General features: G+C 38.5%; 1 protein-coding gene across 1 annotated transcript; it reads right to left on the bottom strand.

The window, feature by feature from the left end:
• Nucleotides 1–633: 633 nt before the first annotated feature.
• On the bottom strand, nucleotides 634–21952 carry LOC109079178 (tripartite motif-containing protein 16-like). The gene is made up of 7 exons (XM_019094350.2): nucleotides 21743–21952; nucleotides 12362–12956; nucleotides 11607–11693; nucleotides 9324–9557; nucleotides 9079–9229; nucleotides 8905–8964; nucleotides 634–1562 (listed from the first exon to the last, which is right to left on the bottom strand). The coding sequence occupies exons 2-7, from the start codon at nucleotides 12950–12952 to the stop codon at nucleotides 1021–1023; spliced, it is 1665 nt and encodes a 554-aa protein (XP_018949895.1). The 5' UTR covers nucleotides 12953–12956; nucleotides 21743–21952; the 3' UTR covers nucleotides 634–1020.
• Between the last annotated feature and the right edge of the window lie 282 nt (nucleotides 21953–22234).

The raw sequence follows: 22234 nt of genomic DNA on the forward strand, positions 1-22234 counted from the left end.
AGTTTTCTAGAAGTGCTGGATTTAGAGATGGTTTCTTCAGCAGTGGGCTTACCCGAGCCTGCTTAAATGCTGAGGGAAATGTTCCAGAGTGAAGAGAGGAGTTGATAATGTGAGTAAGTGAAGGTATGACTGAAGAAGAAATCGCTTGAAGGAGGTGAGTGGGGATCGGATCCAGAGGGCAAGTAGTAGGATGATTGGACAGGATAAGTTTGGAAACGTCCGTCTCTGAGAGTGGAGAGAAGGAGGAGAACAAGTGAGCATTAGTCGTTGTGAAGTTATCCTCAGTCTGCGGCGTGGAGAATTGGTCACTGATGGTTCTTGTCTTATTTGTGAAGAAAACTGCAAAGTCATCAGCTGTAAGAGTCGCTTTGAGGAGGAGGTGGAGGCGGATTAAGAAGAGAAGAGAAGGTTTTGAAGAGTGTCCGAGCGTCACAACAGTTGTTAATCTTGTCGTGGTAATATGATGTTTTAGCAGTGAAGACGTTTGCAGAGAAGGAGGAGAGGAGAGACTGATACACACTGAGGTCGGTAGAGTTTCTTGATTTAAGCCATTTCCTCTCTGCAGCCCTGAGTTTAGAGCGATGTTCACGGAGTACATCGGACAGCCAGGGGGCAGATGGGGTGGTGAGTTTAGACAGATTGTGTTCGTCTACAACTGTAAATTAAATTAAGACCAGACCTCATTTGATGACTAATCAGTGCAGAAATCCAGATATTTTCAAAGGGTTCACAATTTTTTTCCTGCCACTGTATTCATTAAAATTATTTTACTTGGTGATCTGAAAACTTTTGACAGTTAAATAAGAGTTACATCAAATTTTTAAATATTTATCAACATTCTTTATCAGCTCTCTTACATACATCCATTATTACATTTATCTGATGAGAAGTTTTACTCTATTATTAAAGCAATTATATTAAACTATAATTGTAAGCAGTATTTCTGATTAGAAAAGATATTGCATGATATTTTTTATCGATACTGATTCATCATGTGATATGACAAAACAATCTGTAGATCTAATAGGCCAGATGACACAGTTTCACCCTTGAGTTACTATCCAGTCCAAACACAGCATAGAGCGGCTGAGTGAATGTGGTCTGGACTCTGTGGATGAGGCTCATTGTGTCCGAGATGCTGTAGAAGGACAAAATCCCTGCGCTGTGATCCACATACACTCCTACTCTACTGGAAATATTTACTACAGGAAGGACAGACTCTATGTTATTGTGCCAGTATGAGTAACAGAAAGGAGTGCAGTACAGTCTCCAGGACTGATCATTACACCCAGCTACACTCTCAGGATTATTGCCCTTCCTGCTGATGTTCTCATATGTTACTCCTATATCCACTCCTGATGGCTCTCTGCTGCTCCACTCCACCTCCCAGTAACTGCGTCCAGTCACACTCTCTCTACACAACGCCTGCCACCAATGATCAAATCTGTCTGGATGGTCAGGATAATGTTGATTTGTGTCAGCAACAGTAATCACCGTGTTTCCCTCAGACAGATGAAGGAAATAATTCACTGAGTTCAGATCCAGAGTCAACTGACAGGAATCTAATGGACATAAACATACAATTATTCCCTTTCATCTTTAATATAACACTTTTGATGGATCTATTATCATTATATAATCATAATTTTGTTTTTGTTTTTTAACCCTCTGGGGGTGTTCATTTTAAACTGGAAAAAAAAATGTTTTGAATTTTTAAAAATTGTTTTTTTAATCGAATGGTACAAACCTTAATGATTTTTTTATGGTGGACTTGATTTGAAAAAGCTAAATGGTCGTAAAATTACAAACCCGATTCCAAAAAAGTTGGGACACTGTACAAATTGTGAATAAAAACAGAATGCAATGATGTGGAAGTTTCAAATTTCAATATTTTATTCAGAATACAAAATAGATGACATATCAAATGTTTAAACTGAGAAAATGTATAATTTTAAGGGAAAAATAAGTTGATTTTAAATTTCATGGCATCAGCACATCTCCAAAAAGTTGGGACAAGGCCATGTTTACCACTGTGTGGCATCCCCTCTTCTTTTTATAACAGTCTGCAAACGTCTGGGGACTGAGGAGACAAGCTGCTCAAGTTTAGGATTAGGAATGATGTCCCATTCTTGTCTAATACAGGCTTCTAGTTGCTCAACTGTCTTAGGTCTTCTTTGTCGCATCTTCCTCTGTATGATGCGCAAAATGTTTTCTATGGGTGAAAGATCTGGACTGCAGGCTGGCCATTTCAGTACCCGGATCCTTCTTCTACGCAGCCATGATGTTGTAATTGATGCAGTATGTGGTCTGGCATTGTCATGTTGGAAAATGCAAGGTCTTCCATGAAAGAGACGACGTCTGGATGGGAGCATATGTTGTTCTAGAACTTGGATATACCTTTCAGCACTGATGGTGCCTTTCCAGATGTGTAAGCTGCCCATGCCACACGCACTCATGCAACCCCATACCATCAGAGATGCAGGCTTCTGAACTGAGCGATGACATGGCGTCCCAGTTTTCCAAAAAGAACTTCAAATTTTGATTCGTCTGACCACAGAACAGTTTTCCACTTTGCCACAGTCCATTTTAAATGAGCCTTGGCCCAGAGAAAACGCCTGCGCTTCTGGATCATGTTTAGATATGGCTTCTTTTTTGACCTATAGAGTTTTAGCTGGCAACGGCGAATTTCCATTACAGTAGCATTCCTGTATGTGATGCAGTGGCGTCTAAAGGCCCGAAGATCATGGGCATCCAGTATGGTTTTCCAGCATTGACCCTTACGCACAGAGATTGTTCCAGATTCTCTGAATCTTTGGATGATATTATGCACTGTAGATGATGATAACTTCAAACTCTTTGCAATTTTTCTCTGAGAGACTCTTTTCTGATATTGCTCCACTATTTTTCGCCGCAGCATTGGGGGAATTGGTGATCCTCTGCCCATCTTGACTTCTGAGAGACACTGCCACTCTTAGAGGCTCTTTTTATACTCAATCATGTTGCCCAATTGACCTAATAAGTTGCAAATTGGTCCTCCAGCCTCTTATTGCTACCTGTCCCAACTTTTTTGGAATGTGTAGCTCTCATGAAATCCAAAATGAGCCAATATTTGGCATGACATTTCAAAATGTCTCACTTTCAACATTTGATATGTTATCTATATTCTATTGTGAATAAAATATAAGTTTATGAGATTTGTAAATTATTCAATTCCTTTTTTACTCACAATTTGTACAGTCCCAACTTTTTTGGAATCGGGTTTGTAGTTACACTTGTGTTGTTCTCAGTCAACAAGAACGGCAATGGAAATGAATAGAAAAGTACACACATACACACATATATGAACTAGTGTGTCTATAACACAAAACACACACTCACATACACACACAGACAACAAACTATTATACACACACAAATGAACTGGTGTAGCTGTAACAATATGTCCAAATTGAGCCAGAAGACTCAAATAAGTTGAAATCAGACTGATTAAACTCTGATAGAGTATTCCTGTTCATATTTGTGGAATTGCACCAGATGGAACTAATCTGCCTTCAAAAATTGGATTTTAAAGGCATTGTTTCTATTTTAACATGATACTGATATTTTAACAATACTGTCATAATTGAAAACAAATATTATTATTATTTTTTTTCAATGGGAAAAAAATTATCATCATTATTGCATTAATATTTGTTAGTGCAATTCATTAAAAAATGTAAATACAAAAGAAAAATATTATTGAACAAGAATATATTACATTGATTTTACTGAGAAAAAAAGGTTCCATTTCAGGTGTTTCCATTTAGGGTTAAATATGTCTCTTATATTTAAAAATCGTTAATGTATCAGTCTATCCATTTTATACAATCAAGAAGAATTTAATTTGAGGCTGCAAATTACAACAATTCTGATAATGGATTAGTCTGAAAAAAAAAAAAAAAAAAGCCTGATAATTGCATTTGAAATCTTATGCCACATCCTGCAAATTAAAGACCATGAAGAACATTTGTAAATGTATGAGTCTGAATGCTGAACATGTGCAAAGAGTTATAAAGTATAAATAATGCTGTATCGGTACCTCCTATGAACATAGTATTGTGTTACTGTAATTTAGTTTTTCCTAAAGGTTAAGGCTAAAGGCTAAAGCCTTTACAGTTACTTATGATAAAATAACATTATTTGTGTTACAAGGGTTAAATATGGTTTGTGTAAATCTTTAATTTCACATCAATTAACAAATGTTCTATAAAAGTGAAAAGTTTTGTTTAAAAAATGATTGCAGTCCATTTTGTAGGTGCTGTCTACTGGATGACATGCATGTGCACACATTTGCATATTGATGTTAAATGTCTGAACTCACAAAACACTACTAAAGTAAAAGTAAAAGTTACTAATGTAACCTTGGTTCCCCACAAACAGGAATGAGCATTCTGTTCACTAAAGCTAATGGGGCAAATGTTTCTCCTAAATACTGAAGCCTGATTTGATAGGGTTCCCTCACATTGCATTAAATATGGAACAAAATCCATTAGCACCATGTTATAAGTGCAGAACGATAAGCCATCCTGCAAGCCCGGTCCCAGCAACTGCTTGAGGGGGCCCTGCGGCAAACAGACAAAGGGGGAAATAGTCTTGACCACTGGCAAGGGTACAAGTTGGTTAGGTGGACAAAATCTGTGCCTGAAGGGTAGAGATGTCCAGGCTATAAAACCTAACAAACGTAGACTGTGAAGACCAGCCAGCTGTCCCACAGATATAGTCAATGAAAACTCCAACTCCAAGACACGGTGCTCTACTGCATTTTTTGGCTGTTGTGCGACTGCCAAATTTTGTTATTTTTATTAGATAATCATCAAGTGTTCTAGAATAAAAGCAATTAAAGTGTGAGAGTATACAAACGATATCCATATGTATGTAATTTCAATGTTATGGCCTTTGTGTAGATATTTAAAGATGGCCATCTAGTTAGAGTGTTAATTTCAACATCTACTAATATTTGTAAATTCAGAATTTGCTTCTGTTGACATTATTTAATAAGCTATGAACTAACTTTAATGATCAATATATAATTCAAATTTAATATTATTATTAATATTCATTTACAACGTATGGTTCAGTACTTTTTTAATACTAAAGCACTATTTTGGTTTTCGTTCAAGATCCATTTTAATAATGATGGGTTGAATAATCCGTATCGGCCAGTTTGGTCCAACCTAGCAATCGGTATCGGTAAAATCCACTATCGGTCGAACTGTATTATGAATGCCACCACTGTCAAATAGTCCAAATCGGACGAGGGCATGGTGCCCCTTTTGGGCTGGCAGGAAGGTTTTGAGAGGATGAAAAAACACCATCATTTTCAGGCAGTTGATATCTTGAAATTGCTCCAGGCTGGACCAGGAGCTGGAGCCGGTCTGCCCTCACACAGTGCTCCCCAATCTGAGTTCAAAGCATCTGTCATGACAACCTTCCTTCTGGAAACCAGTCACAGCTGGATGCCTGTCTGATACAGGCAAGAGGCCTTGCAAGGGGTCTCAGTCTTGACAGGCGTAGGCCTCCGAGCATGGGACAGGAGATATGCTTTTAGCCAGAATGGAAAGGGCTGCATGTATAGGCCCAAGGGAACCACAGAAGAGGCGGCAGCTATCAGGCTTAGTTTCTGTTTCCTGAGAGGAAGACAAACCCCCACTTTAAATGATCCCACGAGCTGCTGAATGTTCAGGAGGGTTCCAGCATGAGACAAGCCCACATCTGGGCCAAGTCGAGTACTGTCCCCATAAATGCAGCTGGCTGGGAGACAGGGAACTCTTACTGAATTGATCCTGAGCCCAAGGTGCTACAAGTGACTGAAAAGCAGAGACCTGTGAGCAAAACGTTCATACTCCAATTGGGCTGAGTCATAGAGGTAGCTCCTGACACACACTCCCTTCTGCCTGAGTGAGAAAAGGGCCGTGTCCATGTACTTTTTAAAAGTGCATGGTGCCAGAGACAGTCCAAATGGGAGGAACGTATTTTGGTAAGACACCCCCTCGAAACATAAATCTCAAGGACAGTCTGAGATTAAGGACAATCTGGATGTGAATGTAAGCATATTTCAGATCCACCGATAAGAATCAGTTCCCTGGGAAAACCTGTGTGAGGATCAAAGTATACATCCTGGATGGTAACTTCATCAGGACACAGTTCAGGTGCTTATGATTGAGGACGGGCCTCAGGATATCATCCTTCTTTGGAATGAGGAAATAGCAGCTGTCGAAGCCAGACTTGGTGTGTGCTGGCAGGACTGTTTCAATGGCATCCTTCGCCGACAGACACTATTTCGGAATGAAGAACATGAGCATTGTTGCCCTGGACCAAAGTTTGGACAACACACCTGAAGGTCTTGGAGGAGGTCTGCAAGCGAATTTGAGCAAGCAGCCTCGTTTTATAGTCTGCAGGACCCAGCTTCCCAAGCCTGACTCCAGGCGATGAGGGGGCTGAGCCTTTCGAATGGCAGATTACTGCACAAGGGCAGGAACTGACCTTTAAGTCATTACGAAGAGAAATAGTGCTGTTTTTTGTAATTTGGTCCCCTATTACGGCAGTAGTTTGCTTGGGGGCATGCATGGTAGGTAGTATGGGCCAAGTGTCTGCAGTGAACACAGAGCCTTCAATGCCTAGAGCTGAATGGGGGATTGGAAGACAAGTGTGCGACTTCTTGGAGGGAGGTCTGGCCACAGCAGGACTTCTGCTGCTTCTTTTCTTCACAGTACTTCACATGCTTCGCTGTGAGAGTGAAACGTCTGTAAGGAGTGAAATTATTTCATTATGAAATGAATTCTTTGTGAAGCCAGACTTTCAGGAACTCTCGCAATGCAAATGCAGATGCACCAAAACAATGGGCTTTGATCTCCTCGTGGACCAAACAAACAGATAGGAAGATCTGGAAGAAAGACCATTTGCTCTTTGGTACCTTCACCCCTCCTTCCCCCCCCCAGGGCACATGGTCCAGGCATCTAACAGTTGTTACGCTCACATAAAACATTTACTATATCTTCAGGATTCATGCTTGTAAACTTTTCATGTTTGGTATCATTTTAAAGGTCTCTGTCCGATTGGTAAAATGGTCTCAATTTCAAAGTAGTCACTTGTATTATGAGAAATATTGAAAACTTTTGTAGAATTGTGTTCTGCTGAGGAGGGGGTGTGTCCCCCTTTAGGGGTCTGTGAGAATGTTTATCTCCAGCCAGGTGTGACTCTGATGTGACCACAGGAACCTAAACAAACCAAAAGGTCTTTTATGGTTTTACAACTGATTTGAAGATTTCTTTGTTATCTGGTCTGAGTATTTAAGGGAAGTGACAAAACACTACTGGGCGATTCTGTTGCCAGAAAGCCCGTAGTGTGGAGTGTATTTCATATGCTCCATACTATGTATCTTCCTGAAGGTCAGGTATACTATTATGTAATTGTGTTAAACACATTGTGCCTACAGAGCACACTGTATAGTTGTTTGTGCCACTACGTGTACACACTGGCTAGTTAAGTTTATTCTCTAAAACACCTGAGTGCTTTGCTATGCATTTTAGACCATGTGTCTTAAATTAGGATAACTGTTACTATGTGTGACTATGTTAAATTTGTGTGCCTCCTGCATGGATCACTTGGCCGTTCCTCATATGGCTATAGTGTCTATGTGCAGGAGCAAAGTTGCAACACAACTACAATGTGATTAACAATTACACTATCCTTTCTAAATTGGCTTCTTATTATTTTCATTATGTAATTGGCATGATACAATTTTACCTGACTGATAATAAATTGTTATATTTGATTTATTCTGCATTATTCCTAATTCATTATTTCTAGTAGATTAAAGCAAAGGTATTACCTCAAATCTGTGTTCAGGATTGCTCATACGAAAGGTTTAATAGATGGAGCATGGGGCACATCAATTGAGTCCATTTCGATTTCTGACTATCACTGTCTTAAATAAGTTGCAGTTTTCGTAAATATATAAAAACTATACTTTTTGTACGAGTAAGCAGGGTGCGACCGACTTAAAGGTAGATATTTACCCTGCATCCAATGTTTAAGATCAGACTGACGAGTTTGTGTTCGGGAAGAGCATTCAATCGGCCGAAATGCTACTTCTAAAGCGATACCGGGTCCGCAGTGAACGAATAATTGAAAGTATGGGATTTTCAGAATACTCAAATATCTAAATTAATAAACAATCGATATCTGTGATCAGCTTTTGATAGAAATATTGCCTAAATTTAATGACCACGTGAAATTGGAGTCAGATTAAACATGGAGCTAGACTAAAATTCAAACTAAATCCTGATAAATTCAGAAGCGCAAAGAAAAGACCGAATACGCATTAAACCTTCTACCAGGCCGCTGGATTCCGCTTTTTGGGCTAGCGGGTGGATCCTTACACGTCTTTCCGCAGTTGGTGCTCTTCTACAGTGAGTACTAAGCTTCTTTGTTCTTCTTTCTTCAGAGTCCAGCGAGAAGACAATCTTTGTGCTGAAGGAAAAAGACTCTGATGTAATGGCATTCAGCTCTGACATATATTGGTAGGCGGCCCCACCTTTTTTGGAAGACTGAAATGCCAATGTGCAACTACACAAACACTGTCAAATCAGGCTGCAGTATTTGGGAGAATTGGCCTTCCCCTATAAGTGTTAATGTGAGTGAACCATATTGAAAGGAAACTTTGACTTTCTCAGTGGCATCACTGATGGAGGTTTTCAGCCAGTGTCAAAACTCACACATGCAACAATGACTAAAATTTGCATGTATTTTAAACACAAAGTACAAAAAGTTTGGTTTTGAACAAAATCATGCCATTAATTTAGTTTAAAACAGTCAAAGTCTCTCTAGACTGAACTTTATATGTGTGTTTTCATAGTAACTCACATAGAAGAAACTCCTTTCTGGTCTGATATTCAGGCGTGCCAATGACCTGGATGGATTTCACTACAGATACCAAAACACATCTGCAGTTTAATTCTCATGAAGAAACTAAATTAAACTTTTTATATATTTAATGAATGGTACAGAACTAATTTTTAAGAATAAATTAATATTTACCTCTTCCAGATATGTTGTCTAAAGTCTCTCTGGAGAACTGCTGCAGTTCATCTCTGAGTTGAAACTCAATTTTCACTACAGCATCCAAAGAGAGATCAGAACTGACAGTGAAGTCATCTGTATATCCAGGGAGAGAGACAGACGCAAAACTCTACAGACACAAAGACAAAAAAACACAAACTCCAAAAACCCTGTAATTACGAAAGCTTTTTAAAGTCCTCAGTGTTTGAGAGGATCTCTGTTACCTGAAGGAAATGAACATGATTATTAGTCTTTGCAAGCTGCTTCATCTCAGCATCTCTCCACCTTAGCTCATCGATCTCCTGCTCCAGTCGCTCCAGTCGTCTTTCAGCTCGATTCATTGCAGCTCTTTCCTGATCTCTGATCAGCTGCTTCACCTCAGAGTGACGTTTCTCAATGGAGCGGATGAGTTCAGTGAAGATCCTCTCACTGTCCTCTACTGCTGTCTGTACAGAGCGCTGTTACAGGACACACATCACAGCTCATTGGTATTGGTACCTCATAGTGGGCAGTGTTGGGAGTAACGAGTTACAAAGTAACAGATTACAGTAACTATATTACTTTGTTGGGTAACGAAGTAAAGTAACGCACTACACTAATAATATTGGTAACTACACTACTTTACTAGACTATAGGAACGCGCTGTCCTGCGTTACACAAGCCGTGTTTGCCTGTGTGTAAAGTTCTGGGCCGGGTTTCCCGATAACGATTGATCTTAGTGCTTAAGAACGTTTTCTACGAGTAATTTTACGATCGTTCGTTATTGTTTCACGTGCGTTTCCCAACAATGCACGTAAAAGCAATCGCATGTAGCTGTGCTTTAAGTGCTACTTAGGAGTCGCTATCCGTTTGTCAAGTGCTGAAATGTCACCTTAAAGAATGGCTCTTAATTGTAATAAACGATAGTTTATTGACGTTAACCTAATGCTGCGTTCCAGACAGACAACTTGGATATAATAACTATAATACAATACAATATAATGGGCCCTATCATACACCCGGCGCAATGCGACGCAAGGCGCAGCGCAAGTGTGTTTGCTAGTTTCAGTCCGGCGCCATTCGCACCTCTAAAAAAGAGGTGTGTTCAGGCGCATTGCTATTTTAAGGAGCTGAAAATAGACTGCGCCTTAGACCAACTCAAACCTGCTCTAAAGTCATGCGCAATGTTTTTTCTTTGTTATTTAAAGAGCGTGTTAGTATAGGCGGGTCCACAACGCACGTACACGCTGCTTATTAAACAAAGGGACGCACAGCAGCACACAAACATGCCAAATATTAAAAATTAAAGGATTGCAATGCATAAGAATTTTCTGTAGGCTAATTAAATATAAAAATGCCTACATGTCATAATGGACAGTCATCGCATGTATCAGAATTAGGGTATCTATTTACTCGCACACGAGCAGCTCCGTTTCATCTCGGAGACGCCTTCTGTCTTTGCGCTTGCCAAATTCCGCCGTGTAAATACTGTAGCAAATCCGTCATGGCACGAGCGCAACTATCTCTAAAAGGGAATGGAAGATGAGACTCTGATTAGTTTATTGCACGTTATGCCCAAAAAACACCTATTACTCATTAAGAGAATAGGGACAACCCGTTTAGACCATGCGCCCGGGCCGCGCCAACCGTTTTTCCATCGTTAAAATAGCAAAAGTGGATTTGGACACGCCCTGAGTGCACCTGCGCCGTGCGCTTTACACTTTGCGTTTAGATCATTAAAATAGGGCCCTATATTATATTGTATTATATTATATTATATTATATTATATTATATTATATTATATTATATTATATTATATTATAGTGTATAATATTATACTTTACATAATAATATATAATGTACTTTTTATACAGTAGAGAGAGAGAGAGAAATTATTTCCGGGTCTAATACATACATGGTTTTCATGCACTTCAGCAAATCATTGACATATTTACATGCATTAAAAAAAAGGCTATTTTAAGAAAAAATTGAATAAATTAAGTTGTTTTTATGCATTTACATATTTAGACATTCTAAAACACAGAATTTGGTAACAATAAATCATATGGTGAAGAAAAAATAAAACATTTCATAGGGCCCTAAAAATGTAATTTTTGTTAAACTTTTAATAAATTGTTGTGAAAATGTATAAGTGTTATGATTTAAATTAATACTATTGATTAATACAATTAAATTGAACCATTAAAAAGGAGTTGAGAAAAAATAAAACAGAAAAAAAATGGAATCCAGAAAAATTCAAACGGAAAAACGGAATTTGGAAAAAATTTAAACGGATTTCATAGGGCCCTAAAAAAGGAAAGTAAAGTAATAAGTAGTGAAGTTTCTTTTCAAATGCAGTAACTAGTAAAGTAATCTCATTACCATTTACAGAAGTAACTAGTAACTAGTAACTAATTACATTTTTTGAGTAACTACCCCAACACTGATAGTGGGTTTCAGTGGGACAATAAGAGGGAGCTCCAGCACTGAAAGAGTCTTTCAAACTTCTCTTCTTCTCCAAACTCACCTTATGAAATGCCACAGCCTTTCTCAGCTTTATCTGCCTCTGCTGGGTTATCTTCTGTATTTTTATCAGTGTTTCATCAAAATGTCTCTGCAGAAAATATATGTGAATAAGTAAATAATGTTTCTGAACAACGCCTCATCTGCTCACCACAGGCTGCATTTATTTAATCAAAAATACAGTAAAAACAGTAATACTGTTAAATATCATTACATAAAAAAAACAGTTTTCTATTGTAATATATTTTAATAATGTTATTTATTCCTGTGATGGCAAATCTGAATTTTTAGCATCATTACTCCAGTCTTTAGTTTTACATGATCCTTTAGAAATCATTGTAATATGCTCAGTACACGTTTCTGTTTATTATCTATGTTGAAAACAGTTGTCTTGCTTCATATTTTAGTGTAAACCAAGATACATTTTATTTTTCAGGATACTTTGATGAATAGAATTTTCAAAGAACAGCATTTTAAATATAAATCTTTATAATGTATACTATTTACTGTCGCTTTTGATCAATTTATTTCATCCATGCTGAATAAAATTTTATGTCTTCGGAAAAAAAAAAAAAACTTATCAGTAATTTGTTATATTTTAAAGAGAATGATCCAATGGCTCTGTGAGTTTAAGTGCAGCACCTCTAAACACAATTAATTACATCTGTTTCCCTGATTGAGAGAAAAATCGCAAGACAAATGAGGATAGAAACAAATGAGGATAGAAACAGCTGTCGCTGATCAAATTTTAAGCAGTACCTGTTTCTCTGTTCTCGCTGCTGCAGTTGATACAGTGTCATGGTTTTTGTGTTTATCCACCAAACACATCATACAGATACAGCACTGGTCAGTACGGCAGTACATTTCCAGCATTTTATCATGTTGAGGGCAGATCTTCTCCTGCAGGCGTCCAGTGGCAGCCAATAGATTGTGTTTTTGATCTCTGAAGAGATTCTCATGCTGTTCAAGGTGAGTTTGACAGTAAGAGCTCCGACACTCCAGACACGATTTCACTGCTTCCTGTTTAATTTCAGTGCAGGAGTCACACTGAACATCTCCAGATCCAGTGTGATGAACCACAGGAAAAGTAGCTTTAATCCTTGTCTTCTTCAGTTTCTCCACCATTTCAGCAATCAGCACATTCTTATATAAAACTGGTCTTGGACCGAAGGTCTGTCTGCACTGAGGACAGCTGTAGATTCCCTTCCAATCCTCTTGATCCCAGCAACCTGAGATGCATCTCTTACAGTAAGTGTGTCCACAGGGAATCGTCACTGGATGCTTCAGCAGATCCAGACAGACTGAACATCTGAACTGATCCTCAGCGCATGAGATACTGGGTTCTGCCATTTCACTATGAACACAGTCAGAGAGAAAAAATAATCAGCTTTGAAACAGCCAAAAGCATTTTTACTTTTTTTTTTTTGAGGTAGTATACTGATCTTTCACACAATCTTTGCGTTTTTTGTATGGGTGAAGAGCAAGCACGCGATGTCCTTGAGGGAGCAATATGCGTGTATTGCGAGCGTTTTCAATGAAAAAGCTCCGCTCTCGTTTGTCTCTCTTTTCGAGGAAAGAGGAGAAGCCATCTGGTTACTGCGGTTCAGGACCTGCCGATGCTGAGGCACGGAGGAGAATGAGCTTGTGGGGATCACATGTTGATCTGGCTGAGGAGTTTAGAGGGACTTTCCCTCTTGCGCTTGTCGGCTGTGGACAAGAGCGAGCCGCTGGAGGCTAGTGCTCTGCTGGGTTCAGCCCAGAAAGAGCAGGAGATGTCCGAGTATGGAAAAGAAGCTGAGGCTGAGCTTTCTCAATCCTCCTGCCCTGTGTATGAAGAGCAGTTGGAGGTTATGGATCGCGCCACAGCAAAGTTGGACTTACCATGGAAGCATGCTAGCAAGGTGATGACGCAAGGTCCTCTCGACGAGCGTTATCTTTCTGACCATTGCCCTCCAGCTCAGGTGAGCCTTCCATTTCTGCCTGATCTCCATACAGAGATCGAAAAGGAATGGAAGAGGACGTTTTCTTCTCGCATCCATCGGTTTCAGCATACGTGTTATTCCAACATCGAGGCGATGCACGAAAGTGGCTATGAGAGGATGCCCCCTGTAGAAGAGATGCTGGCTAGCTATTTCTCTGTCTGGGACACGTCCTCTCTTAGATCTTCCTCCTTACCATCTAAGCCCCTTCAGGATACATCTCACTTAAATGGCAGGCAAAGTATACGTAGCAGCAGGTAAAGCTGTGGCTTCATTTCACATGATGGCGGTGCTTTAAGCATATCAGGCTGATCTGCCGAAAGACCTGGATAAAGGTGAGGGCCTTTCCCCCGATAAGGTAGTTAGGTTGCGCCGCACCACAGATCTCTCTCTCCGTGCTATCAAGCAGGCTGCCTCCGCCATGGGCAGGTCTATGGCGACTATGGTAGTAACGGAGAGACATTTGTGGATGAACCTGGCAGATATCGGGAAGAAAGGGGCTTTCTTCTCGATGTTCCGGTTTCCAAACTTTTCAGTAACTCTGTTGAGACGGTAGTTGACAAGTTCATGGAGGCGAAGGCATGCTCAGCGGCCTTCAAATCCTTCATTCCATGAAGGTCCAGGTCTGAACCCGAACAACATAGGGGTCCTGGTCCGTCTCGGTCTGAGGATCAGAGATGGGTACAGAAGGCTAGTGTCGCGGCTCGCGCTCCACCCTCACCTGCGGTAGGGGTAGGAGAAATCGCGGGTCAAAGGAAGGTAGGCAAGACCTAAGAGACGTGATTCAGACAAGGCGTCAGCACTTTCGTCCGAATCAGAGTAATACTTGAGTATTGACTCATTCCCTTTGGGGGTTTTACATCTGCCCTCATCTTCCCCTTCCTAATTCCCCTATAACCACCAGCTCTCCACCTGACTGAGGTTAGGTGGGAACCTCTTGCATGATAGTCTCCTATGCTGGATCTATGATGTTTTTGGTTGGTTCTATGGTTTCATAGTGACCACCTTACTGATGGTCCGGACTAAAGGGAGTCGCCCCTTGAGCGGGGCTCGAGCCCAGGAACCAGGGTGGGTGAGTATGATCCATTATATATATATACACACACATATATATGTATTAATTTGCTATTGGTCATGTGTGTATTAATTCTCTGTGAGATTTCGTTGCAGTGTTCTAATAGCCCTGGTTCCGGCTTCACACTGCCTGGATCTTGCGGCCAGGTCATAGGCTTCTGCGGGAGCCTTCTTGATCATCAGGCCCCCGGCACAGCACTGCAAGAATTTCCTGGATGTCTGGCAAGGTCGCCCTGAGGGCTCTCCTGGTCACCTTGATATCACTTCTTGCTGATGCATCGAGCGCGAAGTAAAGGTGACTTTTCCGAGAATCTTCTTGTGTAATGCTGTCTCTGGCAGTGCTCCCCTCACCTTAGAGAGTTGTATTTTAGCTTGCCTCTCCCATTCGCTTAAGCACCACTGTGATGCTTTGGTAGCTTTAAGTTCAAACGCTAAGTTCTGTGTACTTTCTGAAATCCACATGGTGTTAAGTGTGCACATTGAACACTTTGTGCACTTTCTAAAAATCCACATAGGTGGTAAGTGTACACACAAGACTCTGCGCACTTTCTGAAATCCTGTAGGGTAAGGGTTATGCACTCAGCTTCGAGTTAGTTAGACCCTGGTACCTTGGGCTCCACTCAACCAGTGTGTCTATAGTAACACACTTTCAAGCATCGCGCTGGGTTGCCCTGAGGGGCTTCCTGGTCACCTGGATATCCCTTCTTGCTGACGCATCGAGCGGGAAGTATAGGTTGCATTTGTGAGAATCTTCTTGTGTAATGCTGTCTCAGGCAGTGCTTCCCTCGCCTCAGAGGATTGTATTTGAGCTTGCCTCTCCCGTTCAGTTCGGCACCTACTGCGATGCTTAGGAAGCTTTAAGTACACATGCTAAGCTATGTGTACTTTCTGAAATCCAAATGGTGGTAAGTGTGCATATTGAACACTTTGCACATTTTCTAAAATCCACGTAAGTGGTAAGTCTGCAAGCAAAACTCTGCGCACTTTCTGAAATCCTGTACGGTAAGGGTTACGCAGTGTGTCTTTATTACTACACTTCAAGCATCGCTTCCCTCAAAATGCAGGGCTATTGTGAGCATGTCGTTTCCCCTTAAGCGCCCGAGTTCTCTCCCCTTCTGAGGAGTTGAATCCCTCACTCCATAAACTGTTCCCGTGGTAGTTTAGCAGCGCTCCCCTTTACCAAAAAGGGCTGCCTATGAGCGTGCTACTCTCTTCCTGAATTCGGGGTTCTCCTCTCACGTGAGAATTGAGTCCTCTGTTTTTCCCCAGAGCACCTGGCAACCAGCAGCATCAGGTGAATTAGGCCCTTCCTTCGCCTCTCTGATGCACTGAGCTTTGGCTAGCTTGCATTACGCTTGCAGTACGATCAGACTGTAGGTTAACCCCCCCCCCCTTTGAGAGTTGGGTTTGTGCTCCCTCAGCTAAGTAGCCTACTGCTGGCCATTCCAGCATTGGAACATGCTACAGGCTCAGCCCCCTCTCTCATGAGAGTTGGGTTGTGCTCCTTCAGTTAAGTAAACTATTGCTAGCTGTTCCAGCTTTGGGACATGTGGAAGGTCAAGCTCCTCTCTCTTTTAAGAGTTGGGTGTTTGCCCTTCCCCTCGGCTAGATATTTACTGCTAGCTGCTCCAGCATTATTACCATAGATCGAGTTGATGACTCTCAAACATATTTTGAGAGCTTCAGACGAAGAAGTGAATGACATGTTCTCCTGGCGCCTATTTATTCTATAGTTGCACTCAGGGAACCATGGCTACATTCGTAACCTGAGACGTTTTCTGTGTTTAGCAATCACCTAGGCTACATTCAGAGAGAAAAAGAGTTAAAACTTGAATAAACTGTAATAAAATGCAAAACAGCAAGTGAACTCACAGGTGACTCACACTGTGTGCTAACACGCCACGCGACAAGATTCCAGCGACAAGCAATTTGGGTGTTCACACCAGATGCAACGCGACAGAATCAGTCAAATATCACAGCCAATCAGAAGTGTGTGTGGGCTCTCTTTGGAAGCGCACTGCACTCGCAACGAAATGGATACGTTTATAATCTAATTCATAAATATTAAAGCTTTTTAACATCATCAAATGTACATATAGTACCGCCGCTCCCTATACGCAGAGTACGCAGTCTGCATAGGGCACAAACTCCCAGGGGGGATACCATCCCAGTTGCTCAAAAAAAACCTTTCGTTCTATATTAATATTAACATATATGTAAATAAAAATCTAACACACACACATACATAGGCAATATATATATATATTTATATCAAGTGCATTTTATGATGAACGCAGTAGACAGTATAAGCACACGTAATGCATTCCCGCATCTGCACTCGCACTCGCTCTCACCTCATGTTTGTGGCTGAATATAATGATCATCATAATTAATGGACAACTAACCCTTGTGGGGTCTTCGGTTATTTCTGACTGGAGAATTTTACATTTCGAATTTTTAAAAATCGTAGATTTACCAAAATGGTATGAAACTTGGTGACTTTTATGGCACTTGGTATGTGAACACACAAAAAAACTGAGGGCATGATTCGAAAAAGCTAAGTGGTCGTAAAAAAAAAATAGTCACACTCATGGTCTTCGGTCAAAAATGATTGACCATAGGAAATGAATGGGAAATGGGAAAAAAATCGAAAATACAGAACATTTTTATGTATACAATCTACAGATCCCCCACAATACAGAAAAAAATTGCACAGCAATGAAGGGGTGAAACTCTAAAAAATCTAGAGTGCAAAATCAACACACCAACTCACACGTGCGGATACACACTTGTACACACACACACCTATGAACTGGTGTGACTGTAACACTGCAACTCAAATATTACATACTAGCCAAAATGAGTCAGAAGACTGAAATAAGAGGTTAAAATCATATCAGACTCAGAAGGATTAAGCTCTGATAAAGCATTGCTGTTCATTTTTTTTTTATAGAATTTTAATGTTTTGTGTAACAAAGTGCTTTCTGTGTTGTTCTGTTCTGTGTACATTTAAATCCACAACCTAATAAAAGAAAACAATTATGTATAAAAACAACTAAGATTCACATTCCAACATAGAATTCACAAGCCTCTCTATAGAGTCCTACACAGGAATCTAGTGGTTACACCATGAAATTACAGGTTTTTCTCTCTCTTTTTTTTTTTTGCTCTCAACAGGAGGTGCTATTCTGCCTTCAAAAATAAGATTTTAAAGGCCTAGTATCTATTTTAATCTGAAATACTGTATTAATAGAAAAATAATTGTAAAAAATTTGAATTTGTTTTTTTTTTACTATTTTCAATTGGGAAAAATGTATAATAATTATTGCAGAAATATTAATTAGTACCATGAAATTCTCTCAAACGAAAAAAGAAAAAAGAAAAAATATTATTGAACAAAAATATATTAGATTGATTTTACTGATGGAAAAAAAAAAGTTAAATTTCAGGTGTCCGGTCACTTTTGACCACGAAGACCATGAGTGTAACTCTCAAATGAGGAGCGCACAAGGGCTAGGCTATATCAGGGAAAAGACATCAGCGCAGTCCAGCGCAGATAAAAGAAAAAGAAAAAATCCCAAGATGAAGCCTGTGAATCACTTTCAGGTAGCTACGTTCATAATCCTGTTAAACTTTTTTTGACTGTTGACCTTAGTAATGTGTTTTGATGTTGTTTTAATGTTTTAATTTCACAACCACCAACAACACATTTGACTTAATATTCTTGTTTCCAAAACTTAAAATGTATAAAACATGGAGGTGATTGGTTAATAAATATTAATCATATGGTTTCAACTCTCTTTAAATACATAATGTAGGCTAATACAAATTAGCCTAAATAATTTACACTATTACAAATGCCTGCAAAGGACACCAAAGGCTTGATAATTGCTGTTATTACACGATCCTTGTTTAATATTGACTGAACATTTCATTCAAATATCCACTTAATTTCTGGCCACCTTTCTGCAACAGAAATGGTGCAGCCTCTATAATTTCTTCAGAAAAAACATGTGCACGTCGCAGCCCTTACCAAAATTAACCATGGTTATCGTAGTAAAACTGCTTAATTTTATTTTGCGTGATTTCTGAATGCTTGAGACTATAAAATCAATCAGACATTAATAAATTCATAACCTCGTTAATTGTCTAGAGCTACAATTGTAATTTATTAATAATACAATTAATTACAATTTATTTATTTACGTATACATTTTATTAAAGTTCTATTTTGACCCCTTATAGTAGGTGTTTTTTTTTGTTTTTTTTTGAGGTAGGGTGCACAACAATACTATTCTGCTTAGGCCACCCATTTGGCCAGCAGCGGCGCTGTGTACATACTGAGCGACTGAAAACATATTTGTTATGGAATACACTCGTTGGTTCGCAGTGAGTTCACAGATTTAATGGACATCTTTGCTTTAATTTATTTTCAAGATCTGTTGTTGCTTTCAGTATAAGGTCACACAAAATTCTATTTAAACTCATATTAGACATGTTTAACTTTGAATAAAGCACATAATCCCCAGATATTATCTACTGTCATACAGTTTGTATGTTGTTGTTCCAGCTGCTTATTAGGTTAGGATAAAAACTTCGATCAACATGGAAAAGATTCTGCGTGTTTTTGTTTGACTCGCTATTTGAATGATGGATCCATCGATAAGGATCCCGCTGATTCTCTCAGATAGAACACACGTAGGTCTGCAAGATGAATGTTAAAGATATCTTTATCTGGAAAGCATCTGCTGTGTACATCTGACAAACGTCTCTAAGATGACAGTTTTACATTCATTCAACATCTTAAAGATATTTTCTAAACATCTTTTTGACATCTGATAGGAAACATCAGACGTAGGCTATTGCAGATGAGCAAACACTAAAAAAATGCATCTTGCAGATGTAAAGGCAGACATCAAATAGACATCTCCGTGACGTACGTGTGCTATCAGGGCTAATCAAAGCCTAATTAAGAGGAAACTCTTCTGTGAACTCGTTTACTGTTTCCCTGTCATCTGATCTAGAGTAAATGAAAGTCACATAAGCCTAAACTTCATATTCATAAAAGCACAATCAAAAATCTGTAATTAAAATAATAATTATAATTATTATAATAAATAAATAATTAAAACAAAGTGATAAAAAATATTTACTTAAAAACGAAATTAAAGTTTTCATTTAGCTGAAACCGAGATTAAATTCTATTTAACCCGTTTAATCCCAAACTTTTCCCAGACATGAAAATATCCAAAGGATGTGTCATTAGTAACACTTTGAAATAATCAATAATTATTTTTTTGAATTTTAATATTTATTTAAGTTTTAAAAACAATTGTGTTTCATGTTCAGTCACAGTTGAAATAACATATTTCTGCAGTCATACAAAAATGGTTAGATATTTTAGCCCAGCTATTTTAAATTGTTTAATCACATTTTAGGGTTACTATTATGCATAAAAAACCTTATGCAACATTGATATAAAAAATAAAATTACAAAATTTTGATTTTAAAAATTCACCATCACCGAATTTCAAAATTGTTACTTTTTTTGTAAAATCTAACATGAAATTTTTATATTAATGCTTCGAGTATTACAACATCATTATTGTAAATTTTTTGGTAACATTTGAATTTTTAATTTAGTGCAATAGTTTGTCATTGCAACATTTTATTGTCATTTTCACCAGCAACTGCAGTTGGATTTATTAGACCCAAGTTCACTGTTATCCCACCGGTCACTATTGTGACCATCAACATGTTTACTCATTCTGGGATCACACTCAACAAAACTAATATATGTGAATGCATATATTAATACTAGACACCCTAAAGATCACGTGTACCAAAAATCTTTGTCATATATTTATGTTAAGACACTTTACTAGCCTTTAGTTTCGGAGCTTTGATACAGCCATCATCTTCTCAAGGTGCAAACAGGAAGTAAGCTGCTCTGGTCATGTGACAATTTGCACTAATCATGTGAAACTGCACATATGTAATTGAGACCCTTTATTCCAGGGATCCTCAAATCTGGCCCACGAGATCCACTTTCCTGCAGAGTTTGGCTGTAACCCTAATCAAACACACCTGAGCATGCTAATCAGTGTCTTCAGGATCATTAGAAAATCACAGGTAGGTGAGTTTGATCAGGGTTAGAGCTAAACACTGCAGTGCATTGGCAACCAAGATTAAGAAATGAACAAAAATACAACATTCTTTCCATATTTGCAGGAAGTGCACTAAAACATCAGTCAGTAATGTTTTTATAAATGAAAACCTTTTTTACGGTCACTATTGTGACCGGTGGGATTAAACGGGTTAATAATTATATAATTAATTATTCCAATGTTTTTAATAACCAACACTCAAATAAAAACGGATTTTTGCTATACAAAAATGTAAATTTCACATATGGCAGTTTTCGTTTAATAACAGAATTATGGGTCTACTCCAAGAGTTACGTTTAATTTAATTGAGTTTATAAAATAAATAAATAAATAAATAATAAAAAAGCCCAACAGGATTTAGCGCGACAGTTGATAATCTACCGGTGACCAGTAGGCTAAGCAAAAACTAAAAAAAATAAAAAATAAAATAAAAATAAAAAAGTGTTCTGTTCAAAACATTTAAATTAACAGTTTTTAATTTCAGTCTTCTTTAAAAATACTTAATGACAAATAACGCACAACCATTAAATAGCCTTTAGCTATGATGGGCTGATTAAGCTGCCTGTTTTAACTCATACAAGAATGCCACGTTTAAGTTCTAATTATTAAAGTTCTATCATAAAAAAAAATGCTTGATTGTCTGATGTTTATTGAATGTTCAGATTAACCCTCAATATCCAATAATGATAATCCTATTTTTCAGTTTATTTCCGCGTTATTAACCAAAACTAACAGAACTATACTAACGTTATATAGCCTATATATATATATATATATATATATATATATATATATAATATATATATATATATATATATATATATATATATATATATATATATATATATATATAATAAAACTTTTTAGAACAGCAAAGCACAGTTAGAGTAAAAGCCCAGTCATAAATTCAAAGAATTCACCTGTTCCTGGAGAAATCACCACAAACAGCGCGTTCTGCGGCTTTGATTCCAGCGTGCGTTTAGTTGGGTTTTTTATCTTTATTTTTTTGACTCGCTAGTTGAATGAAGGACAAATGACCCGTCGATCTGTGAGAAGAGTCTTCTAGTCGATGCAGAGGCTGTGAAGTCGGACACTTTATGCTTCCCGTAGGCTCATCTGATCAACACTAAAATGAAAGTCACACAGTTCTTATATTTAAGCAAAACCAAAAGCCCAAGCCTGTGGGTCGCTTTTCATTTGCTGATACTTGATCATTTTTATTACTACACCTGTTGTTTTTTAATAATGCGCGGTATCATCATCGGTAATATTTAGTCTTTATAAACAAAACAAAGCAGAATGTTGTTTCTGAGCTAATAAATTATGAATCAGTTAGTCTTGACTGGCATTGCGTTATGATTCGACTCATGCGGGGCAATTGTAAAAAAAAAAATTAAATTTTCCTTCATAGC

Source organism: Cyprinus carpio, chromosome A3, assembly GCF_018340385.1.
Source record: "Cyprinus carpio isolate SPL01 chromosome A3, ASM1834038v1, whole genome shotgun sequence".
Classification (NCBI taxonomy): Eukaryota; Metazoa; Chordata; class Actinopteri; order Cypriniformes; family Cyprinidae; genus Cyprinus; species Cyprinus carpio.